Source organism: Lagenorhynchus albirostris, chromosome 10 (genome assembly GCF_949774975.1).
Source record: "Lagenorhynchus albirostris chromosome 10, mLagAlb1.1, whole genome shotgun sequence".
NCBI lineage: Eukaryota > Metazoa > Chordata > Mammalia > Artiodactyla > Delphinidae > Lagenorhynchus > Lagenorhynchus albirostris.
This window is the reverse complement of record NC_083104.1, coordinates 52766292-52780931: the sequence shown is the minus strand read 5'-3', so window position 1 is coordinate 52780931 and position 14640 is coordinate 52766292. Positions and strand designations below refer to the sequence as shown.

The 14640-nt window shown below is 50.9% G+C and overlaps 1 protein-coding gene across 3 annotated transcripts in view; it reads right to left on the bottom strand.

Moving 5' to 3' along the window:
• Nucleotides 1-14640, bottom strand: part of OSBPL10 (oxysterol binding protein like 10) — a 322389-nt gene that overhangs the window by 15606 nt on the left and 292143 nt on the right. For 2 of the 3 annotated variants that reach the window (XM_060162471.1, XM_060162469.1), the window contains exon 8: nucleotides 4356-4833. In XM_060162471.1, the coding sequence (XP_060018454.1) occupies nucleotides 4356-4833 (478 nt within the window). The remainder of the gene's footprint in view (nucleotides 1-4355; nucleotides 4834-14640) is intronic. The other variant, XM_060162470.1, reaches the window with a different exon arrangement.

Below are 14640 nucleotides of genomic sequence, written 5' to 3'. Positions count from 1 at the left end.
TCCCTAATAATGAATAAAAGACTATATTAAAACTAGACCTGCAAACGGGCTCACAAATGAAAGCTCCTTTTTAATTAGCCTAAGAGCTGAGAGAAGCTGAAAAACACTGAATAATCCATCTTTCCGGGACATAGCTAGTCCTCATGCTGGGAGATTTTTGCTTTATATCCCACAAATTGATTTATCAATAAACGTAAGGCCAAGCACTAAGATTTTCAAACTGATAAATTTAAAATAACTCTGAGGAACCAAAATATTCCGACAGGGCGTTGACTCTGGAAAGAAAGCACAGAATCACGGAAAGCAACTCCGGGGAACTGGTCTTCAGGGCCCACAGTGCCGGCATTCATGGGCAAACGGGTCCCTGCCTGTCCCCACAGACCCAATTCAGAGGCTGTGCCATTTACTGGGCGCTGGTCTGGAGTTCTGGTGGGGAGGGGTTTCAAGAGAAGCTGGACGAGCTGTGTCCCAAGCGGTGAGGGTGGGTACCAAGCAGAGGCGCGTCTGCTTCCATCCACGGATGGATGTCATCTCGGGGTTGGCTCAACAGTGTCACGCTTACGGACTTTCAGTGTCAGAGCTGAGGGACCATTCGGGGGAGGTCTCTGAGCTACAACCTCGGGGAATTCAAGGCATAATGAAGCACTTGATAATGGCATTTTATCATAGCCAAATAGGCCACAGCCTTAGGGCGATAATTTAAAATGTAAGCCCATGTATTTACATACAAAATTTCAAGTGGACTCATCTAATGTTTAAAATGAAGGGTTGGAGGGACTTCCCTGTCAGTCCAGTGGTTAAGACTCATCGCTTCCAATGCAGGGGGCGCGGGTTTGATCCCTGGCTGGGAAACTAAGATCCTACACGCTGCACGGCAGCCAAAAGTTAAAAAAAAAAAAAGAAAAGAAAAATGAAAGGTGGGAAAAAAACGTCACTTCATGCCCTATCAACAAATGCATGGAAGGTGCTGGATCAGTGCAGGGAATGGAGTGAGGAAAGAAAAACATCCCACCTCCCCCACCCGCCCTCCCCATAACCCACACCCCAAAGGAGCCCTGAGGACAGGAACCAGAACCTTTGGCTTCGAAGTCTGGGGATTCTTAGAAGCATTTTGTGTGAAAAATCAGAAAAATTGTGTGTTACAGAGCTCACATTTAATTAGCATGAAAGAAAGGGGGACGTAGCTACTGAAAGGATTGAGACAAACTTAAAGCCTCACAAGAATGAGAGATGGTCCCCTGACCCTCTCCAGGCCCGTCGACAGCAGGAATACATGGGGGTGGGGGGTGGCCAGGAAGGGGCCTTCCACAGTCTCTCTCCAGAATCTTCCTTCTGCTTTCTTCACTGAGAAGTTCTAAGTAGAATTTTCAAGCAGAGAGAAGAAGTGAGGGCAGCAAATGCCAGCTCTGCTCCAGGGATGCTACGGCCGAGGGTCTCAGCAGAGGGTGTTACGTGGTGTCCCACACACGCACAGCCTTAAGAGTTTGTCCAGGGCTGTGCAGAGTGAATGAAGGCTGCAACCCCTACCGGCTGCCTGGAAGGAACAGGGCAGCCGAGATCCCGAACATCAGAGGCCGACCCTTCACGCGACACAGACACGCAATACATACAAGTCTCCAGGCTTTACATGCCAAGCTTTAACCTCAGCCGGGACCTCACCCAGAACTCTGGCCTGCTTGCTCAAGCCCCCCTCTCAAATGTCTAAACCCCAACACAACCTAACTGGGCTCCTGTGCTCTCTCTCCCAACTAATCCCCTCTTCAGTCTTCCCCACCTTAGTTAATGGCTATTCCATCCTTCTAGTTGCTCAGGTCAAAAGCCTGATGTCACCTTGCTCTCATACCTCACATCCAATCCAGATGTGTCCGATGAGGGGTTAATATCCAAAATATACAAAGAATGCATACAACTCAACATCAAAAAAAACCAGACAGCCCGACTGAAAAATAGGGAGAGGACCTGAACAGACATTTTTCCAAAGCAGACATACAGATGGCCAAGAGGCACATGAAAAGATGCTCGACGTCACGAATCATCGGCGAAATACAAATCAAAACCACAATGATGTATCACCTCACACCTGTCAGAACGGCCATCATCAAAAAGATCACAGATAACAAATGCTGGAGAGCATGTGGAGAAAAGGGAACCCTCCTACGCTGTTGGTAGGATGTAAATTGTTGCAGCCGCTATGGAAAACAGTACGGAGGTTCCCAAAAAACTAAAAACAGAACCACCATACAATCCAGTAATTCCACTTCTGGGTATTTATCCAAAGAAAATGAAAACACTAATTAAAAGAGATATACGCACCCCTATGTTCATAGCAGCCTTATTTATAATAACCAAGATATGGAAACAATCTAAGTGCCCATCAACAGACAAATGGATAAAAAAATTGTGGTATAAATACACCATGAAATATTATTTAATCATAAAGATGAATGAAATTCTGCCATGTGTGACAACAGGGATGGACCTAGAAGGTATTGTGCTAAGTGAAATAAGTCGGAGAAAGACAAATGCTGTAAGATTTCACTTATAGGTGGAATCTAAAACGAATGAACAAACATAACAGAACAGAGTCATAGATTCACAGAACAAACAGGTGGTTGCCAGAGGGGAGAAGAGAAAGAGATGAGGGAGATTAAGAGGTACATACTTCCAGTTGCAAAATAAATGAGTCATGGGTATGCAGTGCACAATGTAGGGAAGAGCGTCAATGATTATGTAATATCTTTAAAAAAAGAAAAAAAGCCTTGGCATCACCTTTCACTCATACCCCACATCTGATCTCTCCACTTCAGAATTCATCCAGATTCCCAGCCTGTGTTGCCTCCGCACCATTCCTGCCCTGGTTCAAGCCACCATCGCCTTTTGCCTGGATTATTATCATAATCTCCAAACTGGTCTCCTTGCGTCGCCTTCCCCCTCTTATGGTCTAGTTTCAACAAGTAGCTGGAAACTGAAAGTCAGATCATGATACTCTTCTGCTCAAAGCCCACAGAGACTTGGCAGCTCACTTAGTGGGACGGCCAACACCCCTGCCGGTGGCCCCCCGAGGCCCCACGTGACCTGGACTCAGTCACCTCTCCGACGGCATCTTCTCCTTCCCACCTCCCTTCTCCCGGCTCCACCCACACAGGCTTCCTGTCTCAGACCAGCATGTAGGGATGCCCCTGCCTCTGGCCCCTCTGCCTCTGGCCTTGTTCTCTCCACCAAGACACACTCCCCGGGTAATCGACAAAGCTTGTCCATCATCACCTTCTTGGGACCTTCATCCCCCCCTGGGTCTTTGCTCAACTGTCACCTTCTCGGTGACGTCTTCCCAGCCGCCACCCCAACCCATCCCAAAGTCCCACTGCTCTCTCCCCACCATTCCTAGATCCTTTATTTTATTCCCAGGTCCCTTCCCGCCTTCATTTTTCTCCATAGAACTTCACACCTTCCAAAGCACTACACAATTGTATTTCCCCAGCAGAAGAGAGAGCTCTGTGAGAACAGAGATTCTTCTGTCTGCTTTGCTCATTCAAGTACCCATGGCTCCCAAGGCAAGGGCTGGCAACCAGTGGGCGCTCAATAAGAGCGTGCTAAGTCAGTGAAAGGTGTTCTCATCTCCTGGGGTTTGGAAAGGGCTTCCAAGGAGCCGTGTGTGCCCTGAAACTGAAAGCCACATTCTGTGCTGGATTTTTCTTTTTCCTGAGAGTCTACAGCCAGAATCTCACAGGGATTTACGACTCAAAAGAAGTTGAAGAACCACGAACACAGGTTCCTGAATTTGACAAGGATGATTACAGTTTCCCTCAAACAATGAATAACCTTCATTCACAGCTATCTGCTAACAGAGAAACGTGCGATCCACGAGTGGTCTGATTATACCGGGTTTTCCCTTCAGAACTGCAAGCCCAGCGTCCAGAGATTTGCCTTGGGAATTATTTATGAGCAGATTTTGAATAGGCAGCACTATGGTCTTCATTGTCTGTGAGCCAGAAACTGGTGAGAATGAAGAAAAATGTGTTTTCATAGATTTGAAGCCAACTCTAATATTCATACAGAGCTGGAAAGAAAAGGATCTGTGAGGCGGCTCACACACGAGTAGCAGGTGAAGATCCAGGCGGGCAGTCTAAGAGGCAAACAGCTGCATCCCACTTACCCCATCGCCTCGGCCGCTTTGGGAAATGACCAGAACCTGGTTCCCAAACAGCAAAACCCATCCATATTTCCAACCCGCCCACTTACTCCCAATTCTGTAACGAAATAAAAACAAAGGCCTCCGCACACAAATCCTCAAGTGTCCATCAGGTACACAAAGGTCCCTTGGTCAGAGCCCAACTCCACCCAGCGATTTGGCTTACCTTCCCCGATCATTGAGACCCCCACGGACATGCCCATGAACTTGCTTTTGGTCCATACGTGAGTGTTAATGCACAGCCTCTTCTCCTTGCACTCACAGTAGAAGCAGGAGATGGGCGGGTGGTGGGACACCTGCTCGGCCACGAACCGCATTTTGTAGTTCTTGGAAGGGTCGTCGGCCATCGGGTGTTCATGGCCGGAGGGAGTAGGGGCGGCAGTCCTCTTGGGCTTGAACCTGTCCTTGGGAACCTCCCAGGAGCAGTGGAACGTCTCGCCGATGATGGGGTTGTAGGGTTTCTTGGCCAGGGTGCCCTTGCGGCCCTCGTGGAAGGCGGTGAGGTAATACTCCACGAAGCCGATGACCCTGTCCTGTGGCGTGGCCCCTGTGGTGACAGCCAGCAGCAGGTCTGGGTGTGCCAGGAAGTCTGCGTACATCTCCAGCAAGGACCGCTTCTCGAGAATGAACGTGGGAAGCACCACCTGCGGCCAGAGGAGACAAAGTCAGACAGCAAGCCCTGTGGGTGCAGGAGAAAGCTGGAGAGGAAAAAAGAAAGGTCCTAAGGGCGGGTGCCAGGGACCAGTTCCTCTGATGTGTGCACACGTGACACATCAGAGGAAAGAACATCCAAGAAATTGGAAGTGGCCGCAGCGGTGGCATCAACGCCGACCCAGCTTCGTGGATTGGACTGCTCTGAGCCATCTTCCTCTCTGCTCACCTGGGCTGAAACAGCAGCCTCTGTCCCTCCCTCCATGGCCAGCGCCCTGCTAACATGCAGCCCTCTTTCACACCCCATCATTTAGAGACGTGAAGCAAATAGCTCCAAAGGGCTTCTTCGTATCCTTCCTGCCATCGGGCACGACCAAGGGGGATGCTCAGTGTGTTCCCACAAACACAGATACGGGGGCTCGTTGGTGCTGCGTCAAAGCGGGGCCCAGGTAGAGCAGGACCCACCACTGAGAACATCTGTTTGGAGATCTCTGTAGGAAGAGCAGCGTATAAACCCTCACAGGATCAGGGCAGGGAAGGAATGTGGAAAGGGCCCGACAAACGTCTCCGGAGGCAAGGCCAGCTAGAGGGCAGTGTCCACAGTGGCTGCCACGGAGAAGAGGGGCCATGGGTAGAGGCTGCCCCCTAGGCTGGGTCAGAAGAAATGAGCAGAAGTTACAAAGAAGTAGGCTGGTACTTAATACTGAAGCTTCTGGTAAATGGACTGTCACAGGGGCCATCCCCTCAGTGTATCATTGGCCCCGTTACTGAAGACAGGTAGAAACTTGGATGCTCTGTCAGGCACTAAGGGACTCCTCGTTGGTCCAAAGTGGATCCCAGTGGTCCCTCAGGCACCATACAACCCAAGTGCCTAGAACCCAAGGATTAGGTCACTTAAAGCAAATGATGGACGTTCTGGGAAGCTGGGAAGCCCTCACCGTCCCTGATATGCTATCACCCCCCCCAGTGGTCTGATGACGTATTACCATTCCACCCCTCGGCTGCAAGACAAGCTTGCGTTGACCTGGAGCGTCTCACTCTGCTTCTCGTGGTGGCAGTCACGGGGTTCTGAAGCTGGAAGCCCAGCCCTGACCCGCTGGCTCCCCCTTGAACCGTCCGGGTGAGGGAAGGGGTTGACTGAGGTCACGCAGCCGGTTTACACTCCTCCCTACATGGCCAGGTCTGTCCTTCTGTCACATCATAGGCCCCAACTCCCACGAAAGCATTGCTAACCAATAATACCACACACAGGTCTGTGACCTGGCCCCCGCTTCAGCCTGCTGGGACCCTTCCTAGGGAAAGATGGAGATACCGTGGAAGTGAGGTGTCCCGACAGACAGGTGGACATGAGAGCAGCAAAGCACAGAGGAAACTGGGGGAAGCCCAGCCCGCTGGGGAGGTGAGGTTGGTACCCCTTCTAATGCTTTTCTGTCCCACTTGAAAACTATGTCAGAGGACAACGCACCCTCGCTAGGTTGCAAAGCAGCCAGATATAAAATGAGCATGTCACACAACCCAGGTATCACAGCAACACTCCCAATCTAACATGTCTCTCTGGGTGTCAGAAGTGAGTGATTTCTACATTCCTTCTGAGTATCTTTCTGCTTTACTTTTATAACAAACTAGAAGAAGAAACATTATTTAAAACACAACTATGCAAATTAATGGAGATTTCCTAAGTTTCTTTGAGCCACAACTTGACAAACTTGAGTATGTGAGGATCTGAGATGGCCGGGAAAAGTGCATCCTGGCTCAGAACCGCCTTCAGACGCCACTGCTATGACCTCCTACGTCTCTGCGTGGGAACAGGTCAAGTTCAGCTGCCGTCCCCGTGCCCTGTGAGGCCTGCCCTTCTCATGAGCCTCACGGGGGCCCGGCTGCGCCTCCCATGCCTGCCCCCCACAGAGCCACTCAAGGTCCCCCCAGGAATGCTCCCCACCCAGGCTGTGCAGGTTGAGGCTGTGCATTTCAGCAACCTTGGAACTCCCCCCAACCCCACACCCACCCCCGGCCCATGTGACCAAATCAATTGCAAAAGAAAAGAAACCACCAAGGTCCGCATCTCCAGACCTCCCTGAAACACTGCATTCCTGCGCTCCCTCCCGGGCCGGGGGGCCCTCTGATGGAGGGCAGGGGTAGGGTGCAGAGTTACACTGAGGAGCTCCGCGTGAAGACGGTCCCAAGACCCGGGTTCCTCCTCCCCAACCGCGTGGGATGGGGCGTCTCCGACAACAATCCCACCTCTGGTCAGGGCTGCACCCGAGACTGAAATTAAAAGGAAAGAATCGTGTGGATGTTTACGCTCTCTTGGGGTACTTTGGAAAAGGGCAAGAGTTTTAGGCATTTCCCCTAACTTAGCATTTCTGAACTCAGAAGCTGAAGGATTAAAACAAAACAAATAGAAAAAAGAACCCCACGCAGAATCCCAAATCGCTCAGCATCAGAACCCGAAGGCCCCTTCGTCGGGATGCTGCAGGTCAAGCCCCTGGTCTCACAGGTGAGGGGACAGACTGGGGAGAAGGCAGGGAAGGTGGAGGAGAATGTGGGGAACCTCAGGGCTCTCAACTGCCCCCCAAGTTCTGTCCATCATCTGACACATCACAATTCTCTGCTTCGGGCCAATGAGAGCATCTTCTTTCCCTCAGAGGCCGAGGGAGGTGAGCGGTCACTGGACGTCAGAACCGGGACGGCTGTGCCACCCCCTCTCCTGTCCCTAACATGCAGGGGTCAGGAGGCAGCCCAGGGGGAAAAGGTGGGACGAGAGCCCCACCTTCTAGTCCGTTCTACTCTTCCTGGATGACAAGGCAACCCACCAACCCAAAGACTGTCATTAATGTGCAGATGGGAGGGAGACCATAGGCAACTAAGGACACTCACGGTGCCCCGTCTGGAAAAGTACAGCTGACGCTTCCTAACCCGCCTTCCAGCTGTCACGCCTGCCACTATTTCTTCTCCACACCACAGCTGGAGTCATCTTTCTAAAATCTCTGTAAGACACAAAGTCCAGCCTGGCCCCCACCTCCTCCAGTCCCACAGTATCCCTCACTTTCTGCCCCAGCTCTCCCCTCACAAGTACGTACACACACACACACACACACACACACACACATACACACACACGAGTTTACTCCTGTTTCCTTTTGTTGCCCTCCCTCCTGCCCTCGTCTAAGTGAGAAACAGCTACTCAGCTCATAGGAGGTAAACTCCTCCGTGAGGTCTTTTCTGACACCCCCTCCTACATCCAACCCCCTCCTTCGCTGTACCCATCACACACCCACATTGTAGCATCCACAGGGCTCTTTTTGCTCTTATCAATGCTATAAAGAGCATTATTGGCACAACTGGGGGGAAAGTTTACTATGGGCGTGTAAGAAACAGTATCAAAGCCATGTTAAATTTCCCCAGGGTGACAAATGTGTCATGTAGGAGAATGACCTTGTTAGGTCATTGATGGCCCACTGAGGTCCACTCACTGATGGATGTCAGGGAAAAGTGTCATGTCTACGACCTACTCTGAAATGGCTCATCAAAAAATAAACACATACATACATGTGCGTGTGTACCTGCTGTGTGGCGGACAGAGAGAAGCAGGGAGAGAGTGGGAGAGGGGAAAGAAGAAAGAAAAATACAAAGTGGCATAATGTTAACAATTGGCCAATAAAGGTGAAGCATATATGTGGAAGTTCATTGTTCTACTCTTGCAACTCTACTGTAGATTGGAAGATGTGCTAAATAAAGAGCTGGAAGAAAAAGAAAAAAAAAAGGCTCTACTAGGGATGCAATACCTGAGAACTTACTGTCAAAGACAACCCTCCTGAAATGAAAGACACAGGGAATGTGGTCTCACAGCCAACAACAGAGTCAACCCTCGAGGCATGTATTCTGCACTTGACAGTGATGCTGTGGCGTTGTCCGCGCTAGGAAAAGTAGAATTCCCAGAGAGATGGAGGAGAATGGGCAGGAGTGGGGTGACCATCTCCCCTTTCATCTCTTGCTGGTGTTTGTGCAGAATACCCAACCTATGTCCTTTCAAGCCAGCACACTGACCACTGTGGGCAAGACATTTCATTAAAGTGGATTCTCTCTCTTCTGTGATCTCCCTGACTTCTTGTTGGTCCCTTTGCCAATAAGTCACTTAATCATCTGTTTCTTGGGCAGTGGACACTGCAGACAGGGAGCCACAAAGTGGTGAGGACTAACTGGACTGTCTGCCTCCAACTGAGCGGTGAGCGATGGCCCAGCTGCTGAGACTTATGGCAGCCAAATGGCTGCAATCGCTACTGCAGATTTATTGAGCCATCAGTCAGGGCTGCCTTTTCTGCCATTAACATAATTAAGACGATAAACTACTTTGGGGAAAGGAAAAAAAAAGAAGAAGATCTGCACTCAGGATTGAGAGAACAATTAATTACGGCTAAAGTTGCATCAATCTAGAAGTAAATAACTTACGTTTGGATGGGGATCTTAGAATTTGGAAACAACTGATCACCCATCGAGAAAGTCAAAGGGTCCCCCGAAAGAGCAATGGTCCGTCCCTTCCCCACAAAGGGAAGCACAGCGGGCCTCCGATATGGAAGGCCAGAGCAGGTGCGACTTCTCCAAAGAAACATCGGTTAACCTAATAACCTTGAGAGTCATCTACATAATACTCTGGTCTCAGTCTGGGAAACCTACCCGGTGCAAACAAGCAAGGAAGGGAGGCCAAAACCACCTGAGAGTGACCTGTGCAATCCTCTAAGGAAACCAGGGGAAGTACATAAAAATCCAGCCTTACAAAATGAGCAGGAGAGGATTCACACTGCCAAAGGCCCACGGAATGCTCCCCCGGTTTCCTTAAAGGGCCAGCTCCCTTCCTGTGCATCTCATGGTGCTTGGGACACCAGGAAAGGCACTCATTAAAACAAATGATACAAGTGAACCTACTTACAAAACAGAAATAGACTCACAGACATAGAAAACAAACATGGTTACCAAAGGGGAAAGGTGGGTGGGAGGGATAAATTTGGAGGTTGGGATTAACAGATACACACTACTATATATAAAATAAACAACAAGGACCTACTGTTATAGTACAGGGAACTCTACTCAATATCTCGTAATAACCTATAATGGAAAACCCTCTGAAAAAGAATATATATATATATATATATATATATCTGAATCACTTTGCTGTACACCTGAAACTAACAGAACATTGTAAATCAACTATACTTCAATAAAAATTTATTTTTAATAAAAATATTTTTTTTTAAAAAAGGGCCCCTGGGCTTCTCTGGTGGCACAATGGTTGAGAGTCCGCCTGCCAATGCAGGGGACACGGGTTCGTGCCCCAGTCCCGGAAGATCCCACATGCCGCGGAGCGGCTGGGCCCGTGAGCCATGGCCGCTGAGCCTGCGCATCTGGAGCCTGTGCTCCGCAACGGGAGAGGCCACAGCAGTGAGAGGCCCGCGTACCATAAATAAATAAATAAATAAATAAATAAGTAAGTAAATAAAGAAATAAATGGCCCAGCTTGCAGGAGAGTCAGAAACCGTGAGCCGAGGTTCATCTCTTGGCAGCGACAACCACGTGGACCTGGGCAAATTCCCCCCTTAGAAGAAGGAGCTTAAGCACAGCACTGTTAATCCGTGCTTGTTGTGACTGACGCTGGAAATTCAGCCTCATAAAATAATTCAATCAAGGAAAAAGCTGTGAGTTCAAGATGTCCACTGTATCATTATAACACCCAGAAGTCACTGGTGGAGGAAGTACAAGACAACGCAGTGAGCTGGTGGGGGGGGGTTATGCATCCGTGAGCAGGAACGCAGGCCATGGGAATGTTCTCATCCTTGAACCCAGTGGCGGGCACGTGGTGTCTGTCGTGAGGCAATTCTCTATCCCGGGGGCACACAAACGGCAACCACAAACCACGTCTCCTCTTGGTTCAACAAACAGCTCTACTGGAACCATTTAAATAATTCTTTAAGAATCATAGAAACTTCACAACGATCTCAGCAAGCTTCTCTCTCAATGTACAAATCTTGTCTAACATCCTTGAGGACAGGATGTGCACGGGGCACCCAAGGAGTGTTCAATCCACCTTTGCTTTGCACTAGTTTCAACCACAGTCTGCAGCCCCAGACTCCCACCTGCTCTATGGAATCAGTTATGCCTTCTGGAAGGGCTCACGATCCCCTCTTCCAGCAGATCTCTGTCCCATCTGAATCTGTAAAATTTGAGTTTAGACCAAATCCCTTGAGGAATCCACAGAGGTCACAGGCCCACCCTGGACCTTGCTGTTCCCCACAACCACCACCCCCCGAAATCTCAATTTCAAGCACCCCCCTCCTCCCATCACCCGGTACGTCCAGCTCACTCCATCACAGCCCCAGCCCCACGACCCCATCACGTCCACCATCCCCTGTCGCCTCCTTTCCCTCCACGCCCAGCATGGCATCCCTGCCCCACCTGACACTCACTCCCTTGATCTGCCACCACCACCACCCCGTGGCCCCTCGGCCCTCTCTCCCTCTGGGGGGTCAGCCAGCAAACCCCAACCCTGGTTTAATCCACCTCCTCACGTTCTCCGAGCCTCAACCTGGCAGCTCAACTTACCTGGAGAAAAGAGACACATGCTCGTTGGTCTCACTTTAAATTCGCGACCTAGAATCCTTACGTGCCCCGCCCCGGGGCGGGGCGAGGGGCAACCCTGCCACCTCCTTCCTCCGCCTGAGAGGGCCACTCATCCCTGCTGCCTCCTCCCTCCCCAAATCTCTAACAGCCCTTCCCTCTTCATCACCCTCACTGCTCTGAATCCTTGACACGTGGCTGTGCAGATGTGGGAGCAAGACGGGATTATCCCTGCTTTACAGGCAAGGAAACAGAGACATTCAGAAGTGAGGTAACAGCTGGGGCGCGTCCCGGCTCAGAACCACGTGCGTAAACACAGAGCTGAGGGTCCCCCGGGGTCCCCGCCCCTCCGCTCTGCTGCTTGCCTCCTGCTACAACGGTGGGCTGTCCTAGCTAGGGACAGACCCTCCGCACCGCACGGGATCCCAGAACCCCTCCCCTCTCAAGTTCCCGCAGGCATCCCCGCCCTCTCTCCCGACCTACCGTTCCCATCAGCATTCAAACATCTTCAGAAACCAAAGTTCTCTGTTCCAGAGCTTCGTCCCAATTTTCTGCTTCCCTTTTGCATCAAAGCTCCTTGAAACTCCATCTTTACTCCCTGTCACCACTTTTCTCCCCATCCTCCCTTGAAGCCACCTAATCAAACTTTGACCAAAACAAAGGCAGTGGTCCCTCTGCAGGCGTGTTGGCAGCAGTGCCTCGCAGCGGAGAACTCCCTTCTCCTTAAAACACTGCCTGTGTGTGACTTCATGTCATCATGTTCCTCTGCTTCCTACCCCCCCTCCCCCCAGCTGACCCTCCTCAGTCTCCTCTGCTGGACCCTTCTCATCTTTCCAGCCTTCACATACAGATTCCCCGGACTCGACCTTTGGACTTTCCCCCTACATCTCTACTCACTCCCTAAAGGGGGGTTACCATCTCCTGCGTTGGACCACCCTCTGCAGATTGTTCACTCCCAAACTGGTACCCAAGCTTCACTCACAAACCCCAGGCTTCTCTACTCAGCTGCCTACACATCCTCTCAATTTGGATGCAGAACTGAATGGATCCCTCAGACCCAAGAGACCCAAGGTTGAATCTGGGATATCCCCCCAAACACCCCAACCTCCTCTTCCCATAGCCTCTCCCCCCTTGGTAAGCGGGGCTGGTGGTCTGCTCCACGGGTGGCCCTCGATGAACCCAAGCCCCTGGAATTCACATCCCTGAAGAGTCCCCTTGTGGCACTTTAATCAACAGAGTGGAAGTGACGGTGTCAGTTTGGGGCCCAAGGCTTATCAGCACCCAGTTTGGCCCTCCTGGGAGCTTTGAGCCACTGTGTAAGAGTCTGGCAACCCAGCTGGACAGACCATGCGGGAAGGATTCATGGAGACAGAAAGGTTACAAGACTTCATGAGGAGAGAGAGGCCCAGCTGTCCCAGCCACGTTCAGCCTACAACCAGCCCACCAGCTGATGACAGGCACACGAGTGACCACTGGCAAGACCAGCAAAAGAGCCACCCAGCTGAGCCCAGCCCAGACTGTGAACATAAATAAAATGGTTATTTTAAGCCACTTCGTTTAGGGTGGTCAGTCCCTCAGCAATAGGTCACTGAAACAAACAGCAGCTCTAATGTTTATTATTCCGGTTGCTCAGGTTGAAATCTTAGAGTCATTCTTTATTCCTCTTTTGCTCGTACCTTACAACCAAACCACATGCAAAAAGGATACCTGTGGCCTGCTGGCACGTCTTCTAAGTACACCCAGAAACTGCCACTGCCCTTGCCATTGTCTGTCACCTCCTCCATGCCCACCCTGACCCTGCCACCTGCACCCCACTTGCCCCATCCCAGTTTACTTTCTACAAAAGAGTCAAAACAATCTTTTTAAAATACAAGGAAAGCCCTGCATTCCTTTGTTCACAACTCTCTGACAGCCACCCACATCATCCACTGCAACATCCCAAGTCCTCACGATGTCCGGTGAGGCCCTCCGATCCAGCCCCTGCTGTCTTGCCGATTTAATGTCCTGCCAGCCCACGCGGGTCAACTCTGATCCAGACACAATGCTCCCTGCTCGTCCTCAAAATGCCAGGCAAGGGCCACCTTGGGCCTTGTCCACTCACTGACCCCGCTGGCCCGAACAGCCTTCCACTACATGGCCACCTGGCTGGATTCCTCATCTTCACCTGCCTGTACTCCAGTGACACCTGGAGAATCCTGCGCTGAGCGGCTCATCTAAGAGGCTCACCGGCCCCAACAGCTTTCCATCCCCACCCGCCATGCTCTGTGTCTCTCCACTGTGTTTGCATCTCCACATTCTTTTCTTTTCTCTCTCTAGCTTATTGTCTGTCTCTTTCCACCATCACACAAGCTCCGTGAGGCGTGGATTCTAACTGTTTTGTTCGCTGCTGCACTCTCAGCGCCTAGAACAGTACCTGGCAGGTGTAGTACTCAATAAGTACTTGTTAGATGAGAGAGCACGTGCGTTACTGACGGCTGCCTTTCATAGCCCTGAAAACATGGTAAAAATCGTCATAAACCTCCAAGCTCAACCTTGCATCCTGTGGGCCCCCTCCCCGGAGCCCACAAATTATCAGGGCAGCAACTCTGAAAAACACGTTTCCCACCTGCTCCAAGGCCTCCAAAGGTTTCCCATCACCCTCAGGATCAAGTTTACCCTCCTTCAACGGCCCACAAGGCTCTGCAGATCTAACCCTAGCCCCCACTCCAGGTTCCCCCATGCCCCGCCAGCACACACTCCCCCCAGCCTCACCGCCTTCGCTCTCTGGCTTCGCCCATGCTGTTCCCTCCACCAGGAATGCCCTTCCTCTAGTTCCTTCCACTACTGCCCACTCACCCTTCAGGCTCAACCTACATGTCCCTTTGTCAAAGAGCCCTTCTGTGCCCTCCATCTCTGCGGCTCCTCCTTTCTCCCTCATTTTCCTTCCTGGGCTACCCATGGTTTGTGCAATTGTAGCAGGTTATCCAGTGGCGGAATTCACCAGCAACCTGGGCTTCTGGAACCACAACTGAGGAAGGAGGACAGACCAAGGTGCTTCTGGAGGCAGGACCAGATACCTACTTTGGGGGGCCCAGTGAAAAACAAAAATGCAAGTCCTCTTGTTCGAAATGATTAAGAATTTCAAGACAGCAACAGCAGAGCAGTAAACCAAGCCTGGGATGCTTCTGAGCATGGGATGTTATACCACCCCA